The sequence below is a fragment of the Odontesthes bonariensis genome, chromosome 1, assembly GCF_027942865.1.
Source record: "Odontesthes bonariensis isolate fOdoBon6 chromosome 1, fOdoBon6.hap1, whole genome shotgun sequence".
Taxonomy (NCBI): domain Eukaryota; kingdom Metazoa; phylum Chordata; class Actinopteri; order Atheriniformes; family Atherinopsidae; genus Odontesthes; species Odontesthes bonariensis.
In genome coordinates this window covers 22,493,862-22,503,054 of record NC_134506.1, presented here as the reverse complement: position 1 = coordinate 22,503,054, position 9,193 = coordinate 22,493,862, and the positions used below count along the sequence as shown (strand labels likewise).

Here is a 9,193-nt window from a genome sequence, read left to right as displayed (position 1 = left end):
TACTCTTCACACCCCCATTGCAACCAATTAATTAAAAGTTTTGACATTAATATGAAAAGTTTTAGTGGCCTCTAGAACGTACAATCTAGGAAAAACACTATCCAATCATACTGAACGGACCGTTCACAATGATTGGATTCTGATGCCGTCTATCAAACTGCAATCTGCTCCTCCCTCCCCCTCCTTCCCCCTGTGCGCGTACCCTGCTCCGTGAACGAATTACGCGTCCAGAAGCTTGGCAGGAAGCTAAACTAGAGCCAGCTTGGCTAGCACCTAGCATTATTAAACGTATAGTTAGCATAAACTAAATACTAAATACTAAATACGGCAACGATCGATGCTTGCTGTCAGAACAGCGCTCGTGCACCTCCGTGCTCGTGCACGTTCATGTACTCTAGAGGCGTGCCTTCGGGGGGAAAGTGAAGAAAAGGGTTGGGACTTTTTACCTGTGTATTTTCAAAATGCAGCTTCGCTGGACTCAAAATCCAGGATCTCCTACCACCTTTAAGCTCAAAATCCACAGCGTGAGATGAGTGCTGCCTCTTCCCAATATCCGGTCTGCATGCACTACAGTCCCGCACGCAACTTTCTCACGTGGTCTCGTTGTCTCCAGCTGGTGGTTTGATCCAGTGTTGCAGTAGATAGTTAACTCCTAATTTTGGACATTTGTCATCTCTCAAAAAATACTCCCAGTCACGGAAGAAAAAAAAATCGGAGATAATGATGCATTCAGAACCTTTCTACTGGATTTCCTCAAGCACAGAAACAAACATATGGAACGCAAAACTGTTGTGTATGGGTGTCAGAACAGATATGGGCTGTGATAGTCTGTTCCTTGGACTGTATGGTCGGGTCAGAGCCACTTTCACAGTGAATCAGTGCGCAGCGGAGACGCGTGCAGCGGGGAGGCTGTCGGTCCTCACCATCTCTCTCATTGGCTGCAGCAGGATGCTCAGTGTCCCTCCTGTTCTCCCAACCCTCATATGCAACTGAGCTGCCAGAGGTTTACCACGCAGCGAGAGAGGGAGTCTTCACCTGTAGATGCTTGAAAAGCACCAGTGTCTCAGCATCGAAAGAAAAAATAAACCCAACTGCACTTTTAAAGTAGACGCTCTTCGCCGCGGACATCGCATCGCTGCGCAGTCGCTGGGAATAAGTTCATTATTTATTCCAGGGTTTCCTGTTTTTTTTTATTTTATTTTTTTTATTGTTGTTTGTTTTTTTTCTTCCGCGGGCGACTGTAGCCCTGTGCTGCGGTTTAACGGGAGACTGCAGGCTGTGCTGTATGGAGGGATGTCGGCATGGCTTGCACCAGGAGAACTAAAACTTTGGTTTCTACATGTGTGATCCTGAGCGGTATGACCAACATTGTTTGCCTGCTCTATGTCGGATGGGTTACTAACTACATCGCCAATATCTACATCAAGGTCCCGATGCCTTTAACGGAGAGAAAGTTAGAAGGTGACAAAAAAGGTGACACTCTCCGGATCATGGAGAGGCTGGATCGGCTGGAGAATGTGGTCAACCAGCACATACAAGGTAAAACCTCTGAATGTCCACTTAATGCTGGGGTGGTGAGGGGGTATGCGCTTCATGCAACACTTCACATTCACTTACACAATCTGTGCGTCATGATGATAAAGTTTGAATGGGTTACGCTTTACTTTTTGGAACAAGGTGTGTTAAGGTCTTTTTCAAGCTGCTCTCGTGACTGCACGGCTTATTTTTCGGAAACCGATACATTAAGAACTTCCTTTGTCGAGGATCAGGTTATATGGCGGGTGTGATGTAGGACAAAGCACGCAAAAAAAAAAAGAAAAGAAGACTAGAATTTGTAGACTAGTCTACAAATCCTTTGAGGACATGCAGCTTTTCTTCTGTCATTATCAAGGTTATCAAGGTTATAGCCTCAGCTGAGGCTATAACCTTGATAATGACACTACAGTGCAAAAGCTAAATGGTGAGCTAGTAGGTTGAAAGATAAGAATATTACGCTCTAGTTATTTTATAGTTGACCATCAAGTCTAAATAGCATTTCTCCCGATTTAAAGAAATGAATGGAGTGTAATTTGATAATATCATTGGATACATGCCGTCTGTTTTAACTTCAGTTTGGATATTTATCAGATTAGATGTATGTGCTCAAGTTAAATACCTTACTTATTATGACTTATTATGACACACCTGAGAATTAACTCTAAAACCACATAATGCATCATCCCTCTTGAGAGTCTAAATCCAACAAAACATTTCACGCTGGCAGTGGAAAACTAATGCATTAAATCTGCATCACAGTATATCACTTAGATTTCCAGCAGCAGTCTGATTCTGCATGTGAAAAACTTGCAAAGACAATTTATTTATTCGTTCTGTCACTGCTCCCTCAGTCTGAACAAACTGGGTTTATGAATTAAAACAGTTTTAAAGCAATTTTCCTCTCACTTAACTCCTTCTGACTTGCACTCATCCTTGTACTTTTTGGAATGTTGGGAATCCTTTTGCTCAAATTCTTTATTGCTGGTGCAGTTACTTTACGCTTCATCACACACAGTTTATTTCTCGCGCTCTGTGTCTTTAAAAGAGCTATTCCTGTCATTAGGGGTGAAGGGAGGCTAATTTTGGGCAGGTCCCAATCTGAAATGGCACAAAGACGCTGCAAAACACAAACGCAGACAGAAATCTATTCATGCTTCTTTGAGCAATAAGGCTCTGTGCTAAGCTTGGGTAAACATTCCTCCTGGAGGCAGGTTTCCATTTCAGCTTGGCACCAATAGGCATCAGCGGGGTGGGGCTTTGTTTAGGTGCCCCTAGTGACTTACCTCCAAAGTACAGGTTTCAGCTACTTCTATTGCCTTGACAAAAAAAAAGACCATTTCATGCTAGAGTTGTGTCCAAAAAATCTGCACCATCTACACAGTCAGTGATTTGCTTCTTTTGCAAATCTCCTTTAAAAAATGAAATATTCTAAAAAGATCACGCACAAACATACACAATTTAGACAGCTCATTCAGAACAAGATTGAATAGTGCTCTCATTTAAGCAGCCTCTTTGTCAGACAACTCAATCTAGGTACATTGATTTTTATTCTTTTTTGTTGCAATTTCTAAGGCACAGGTTAGTTTCTGTGCCAGCAGTTGTTTGGCTTTGTTCAACAGAATAGAAACAAGGAAACAACTCATCCTGCTCTCTTTAAAAGTAGCTCTGAGGTAACTAATTAACACCTCATATCTCTGAAGTTCCTGCACCTGAGCAAAGACATTTCCCCATGCGCACGCACGCACACACATACACATATACATCTTTTCATTGTTTTGTTTTTGTTTTTAACCTGTAAAGAAAGGCTTGCTCACCACTACAGTTCCAGGCTTTATCCTAAGACTCTAGCCTTATACAGTATTCACCACACAGACATGAGTTTGGCATCAATAATTTGATGTGAAAGAGAATAAATGGATTTCCCGAAAAAGGTGAAGCTCTTCCTTCAAATGCTGGTCGTAGCTCATTGTCTTTTCATGCTACTTTAAAACTAGGAAAATCATTGTGGAATTAGTTTTAAAGACATCATGCATATCACACATTTTCAGTTTCTCTGAACTCATTTCCACACAAGCTTACGCAGACACCATGATTATTGGCTGCCTTCGGTTTCTGTACTAGATATAGCCCATGAACCCCTTTTACCATGTCCCTGAAATAAAATGAATGTACATGACAGAGATCATATTAATTGGAATAGCCTCCATTCTTGTAAGTATTAGAGTTCAGATTTTAATCAGGAGACATTGTCAACAGGCCGATCATGTTAGATGAAAGACATATTGTCTAGCCTTGCTGGGTAATTGTGCTGAATGCGTCTGCTGCAAACACTTTTGACTTTTGACCTAAAACTTTAAGTGACAGCTTTTTAATTTACATTTGTGAAGAGCCAGAAAAAACATCTATCACCTCCAAGAATACATTAGATTTTTCCTATATTATGACGTGAAACCATTGTGCAAGTTGTATGCCGTGGCTCTTAAAGTCTTCCCTTTAATAAGGTGACTTGGACACTGGAGGAGTCCTTGCACGCTATTCACAGCAACAAACTCTACATGCACTTAGTTTTAGGGAGCTGGAGGCCAACGTGAGCTCCCACTCTACAGAGCATTACTGTATGCGAGAACGGAACATTCACTGCAAGCTGACTCACTGTAAGGAGAAATGAGTCTGGTGTCAGCTTCTCACTCAGGGGTGAGACAGAAATATTCCACTACGTGATGACGTTAGGTGGCCAGTTACCAGGACAAAGCAACATGGCAACGGCATAAAAAACCAACTGAACTTTTTTTTGGATTAAGTACAGTTAGCTGTGGAAAATGTATTGGAGAGCTGGACTGAACAGGTTCCCACATGAACATCATGAGGGCTGCACGTAAAGCCCAGCTTTATGCAACCAAAAACAAAAATCAGATGAAATCTGACCGTTTGTGGTCTTATGTCTGGGTCACGTCGTCTGTGCTGGAACTTTCTCTCCCACAACTTGCTGCTATTGAGTTCTTGTTACATTACTTATAGAGACATTGACAAGGTGTTTTAGAGAAGCAAGTTTGTAAAGGTTAAGTGCGGTGCAAAGGCTCAGTGCATGAACACACAAAAACAAAAGTAAACATTGGTGAACACTGGCTGAAGAAAATACAAATGAATGCTATTTTTGCAGATTTTTTTGGAAATGTGAAGACATCCCTTCAGTGTTCATATTGATTGTGTGAATAAACACAGAACATGTTCTTTAAGGTATATAAATCTACAGGGGGCTGCATCTTACTGTCCAGTTGCACCCAGGGAATACCCAGGTCTGAAATCACTTTATATAAATCAACTTATACAACCAAACAGAGAATAACTTCATCACTGCATCTCACTGCATGAAAGCTGTAGGAATGTTAGCCAAAGTTGAAGGTGAAATTTAGAGTTATGAGACCATCCATTTATTTATTAAGAGCTCATTAGATACATTTGATGGTGTAAGCAGTGGGAGTGTCAATATTAGTTGAGATATTAGCATTAAGTAAAGTAAGGTTTGGGGTTAGGGTGTCTTTAGAAGATTATGGGAAAAGCGCTGGAAAGGCATCAGAATGATTGCATCGATGGAATATTGTTACAGAGAATCTTCAGAACTCACAATGACATCTTCTGATTAGCTCATTTTAAAGCTAATTATAACCATTCAGAAGCTCAGGTCTTCAAATCTTTGCAATTGTTACTGAAAAAAATGACTGGAACATTTTTTCCATTGATAAGAATCTTTTCAGATTACCTTTCAAACAACTAAATAATGAACAGATTATTGCAGCTACATGAATTGACTACTCTTGAGGTCTCAATTTGTGGTAAAGTGATTCCTTTCACACTGGTTATTCATGTAAAGCTGAAACTATCAGGCCTGCTGGGTTTGTGTTCTTGAAAAACAAATGATTACTCTATGGTGTAAGACAACATTAGATACATGCTGCTTTAAAAAGTCATGTTTCATCAGGATTATGTTCAAGAAAACAGCTTTTTATTCCTTTGACCTCTGAGGATAAATACATACTGTATATACAGTGTGTTGCCTGACGCAGCGACAACAAACCCTGAGAGAGAGTCGTTACCTCTCTGCTGATGTAGCTGCAAATGACTGTTACAGTTCCCATGATGGCTTCAAGTAGAACCAGCCATTAAGTCAATGGGTAATCTCAGTAAATTAGCATTTCCATCGATGCTCAGAGGAAAGTTGCATTAGGATATTTATCTTGTGTAATTTTCCCAGAGTTATAATGAGTGCAGGATCAGAAGAATGAGTGATGTAATAAGAGAGGTGGCAGCATGTTCGTCCACCCAAATTAGAGCGCACGTTTCTGTGCATGCTTGTGCAGGCCGTGGTATGCAGCTACACCAGAATCACAGGCCTGTGTGAGGAGGAGAGGGAAAATAGCCAGACTTTCAGATTTTTCTTTAGAGGACAACAGCCTTCTTTCTCAAAGAATAAGAATTGATTTAAGTATTTTAATTGCAACGTGGTGTGCTCGAATTGGTATTGTGAGTCTATGAAAAAAAAATACTTAAAATGCAAAATAAGTTTGCAAGGCATAATCAACATGTACAGACTGAAATATCAGCATCACTGCAGAGACCTGTTTATTTCCAGCAATGATTGGTCTGTTTCAATTTATCATGCAACTTCTCAAACAGATTTTCATTTAGGAACTCATTACCTCAGCAGGTAGGAGATTGGTGCAACAAACTAAACAAATACTCCTGCCATGACGGAGGGGGAAGGGGCAGCTCTTTTCTGACTCTTTAAGGATGTCAAACATTTATCAAGTCAAGGTGTAAATGCATTAATACCTGTTGTGCTGCTCCCTAGATTTTTCACCTGGTATTGAATGGGCTTTTTTCATGTAAAAGACATTATTACATACGTAAGTCATTATGTTCATGTGTTGTGTTGACAGGGGAGGCTTGCCAAACACAGAAACTATGAAAACCCGGTTAATTATTTGTATCTTTCCTGTTGGGTGACAAAAATCAAACAAAAGATTGATTTTAGTGGGCCTAAACTGAGTGACTAATTAGCGTGAATGAGGGACAGGTGCTGCAGGTGATGATTAGGACAGCGGGCACAGCTGCTGGTTGGAGAGAAAATGTAATGTGACAGGAGAGATTTAGACTGGCAGGAAGGGATGAGCAATAAAAGTATGTTTGGATGATTTCACTTCAGTCAATTAAAATGCCAAGTCATACACAAAGCAAAAATACAATCATTTCCAGATGATGTATTTTATTTTTGCTCTATTTGCTTTATTTTGGCTTCAGCTTTGCTTCACACAACAATTTTAAACAGAGTTAAAACACATATTTTGTGTGAGAGAGACAGCTCATTTTATCTGTGGACAAATATTTTTGAGACCTAAACAATGCTGCAACAGCAATATTAAAACACTCATGTTTACCAGCAGAGTGTGATTTACCCATTAGTCTCAAAGTGCAGTAGCGAATATCATTAATATTGTTGGTTAATAAAGGACACAGACAGTAGTTTGCTGAGTAAAGAGCGAGCTTTGATAGTTCAAGTGCAGGATAACAAAACTGGCAGAAGCCGAAATATAAATTACAACAAAGAGGTAGCCAAAAGCTAAACCAAACAGAAATTGCTAGAAGGAATGGCACAAAAGGCACAGAAGTAGTGCAGTCACTCACAGGGGAAGACGCTTGTCAAAGTGATTGCTCTGTATGCGTAAAAAGAGACAGGGGAAACTTGTGAAGATGGAGCAGGAAATCAAAAAGCCAAACTAACTGTGACAACAAGGTCTGTAACTTTAAAAAAAAGAAAAAAAAGAAACTACAGCAAAATTCCAGTAAACATCCTTGTAGTGAACTGAATGTAACTTAAATCCATTAAGTAGTTCTGATCTCCTTTCAAATAAGTACTGTGTTCTGGGGACAACTGGGGACAACTGAAGATGTGAGTTTCACATTTGAATTAAAGCCCTGATTCTTTTCTGAACCATTTTGCAACATGACTCAGACTGGGTAACATAGTCTGGGTAACATATACTCTGCTTATTACTTTCACCCTAGTAGTCTGACCATAAATCAATATTTCAGCTACTACCATCCACCACAGTTTTGTTTAACACAATGCTTCATGTTTGTGAGCTTGATATGGATTTCTATGGCAAGACAACATAGTTTTTATGATAAAACTGTAACTCTAGAAGTACATTCAGAGATTTTGTCTGGTGATGCAGGTTCTCATCTGACAAACGAGAGTTGAGGTGTGGAGGCAGTGTCTCCACATGAAGTAAAACACCCTTTTCTGGAGTTGATAACAACTGCTCTGTCACTTGCAATTAAACACTCAATACTCCCTGTTCAATAAGGTTAGACATGTAGAAAAGCGATGGTTTCAACTGATTCTATCTGCCACCCTTATCTTTCACACAATCATTGCACGGTTGGAACTTGAGCTGGGTGATAAATTGAATTTCAACTCCAATTATGATTTTGACTCCCGGCAATAATGACAACAGTATAATCAAGCTAAAAGGATTCTTGTGTGGCATGCTTTGTTTCTGTCACTTGTCACGTGTTGTTAATATTGCACCTTCTTTCATCACGGCAGTGTGCTCTGCGCCTGCAGCTTTGTGCAGTTGCTTGTCTTGAGACGTCAGATGTTGCACCTCTGTGCAGGTTTTTTGGAAAGGTATTGTAGAAGATGGCAGAAAGACAGTGTTTGGTTGATAAGAAAATGAAAACAAATTTAGTTAATAGGAAAAATGTCATGTCAAGGAGTCAGAGATGGAACAAACAAAGATAGTGAGCAATATTTGGTACTCCGTAGTAGCTACACCACAAGGCAACACAACCAGTTTATGCAAACATTTGTGGTAGTGTGTGAAGTATGCTCACAAAGTGATCTTTGACTAAGCAAAAACAGAACACTACTCATAAAACGTTAAAAGCTTCTTGATTCCTGCCACAGCAGCCCAGTTATCCATTAAGGACACACTTTCTAAAGTAATCTCCTGTTCACCCGGCCCGCAGAGACATGAGGAAATCCCACCATTCTTGCTTGTGTTTAAAGTTGAAAGTAATATAATTTTTCTAAAAAGAAAACATCCATTCATCCATTTTCTATATCCGCTTAATCTAATTCAGGGTCGGGGGGGACTGGAGCTTATCCCAGCTGCCTTAGACGAGAGGCGGCGCCTGTCTCTCTCTCCATCTGACTATCCATTAAAGGCATAAAAAGCCCCCCCCCAAAAAAAGAAACATCATAGAAACATCAAGACATTTGATGCTCTCAAACAAACAATCATGATTTCAACACAACTTTACAGGCTCTGAGATTGAAGTTCTGCTTTCAGAGATCCAAAAAGGAAAATCTGTCATTTTTAGCAGGGTCAGCAGTGGAATTACGGGACCTGCTAAAGCGAATAAATGGGAAATTATTACGAGTGCTGTCAATTCCGTGACACCTGTAGTTCGTAATGTCACCGAAATAAAGAAGAAAAGGTTTGATATGAAAATGGCTTAAAAAAAAAATAATAAAGTCTCGCCATGGGCAGGCGCTCGATGACTGCAACTAAAGCCTGCAATCAATTGTTGCCTCATCATGATGACACTTTGATGGGGTGGTCCATGATGGGGGTCTTCTGGTACCACACCCTCT

At 40.2% G+C, this 9,193-nt stretch overlaps 1 protein-coding gene across 1 annotated transcript in view; it reads left to right on the top strand.

The window, feature by feature from the left end:
* Nucleotides 1-890: 890 nt before the first annotated feature.
* Nucleotides 891-9,193, top strand: part of galnt18b (UDP-N-acetyl-alpha-D-galactosamine:polypeptide N-acetylgalactosaminyltransferase 18b) — a 101,711-nt gene continuing 93,408 nt past the window's right edge. The window contains exon 1 of the mRNA XM_075460462.1: nt 891-1,539. Within this exon, the coding sequence (XP_075316577.1) occupies nt 1,302-1,539 (238 nt within the window). The 5' untranslated portion in view covers nt 891-1,301. The remainder of the gene's footprint in view (nt 1,540-9,193) is intronic.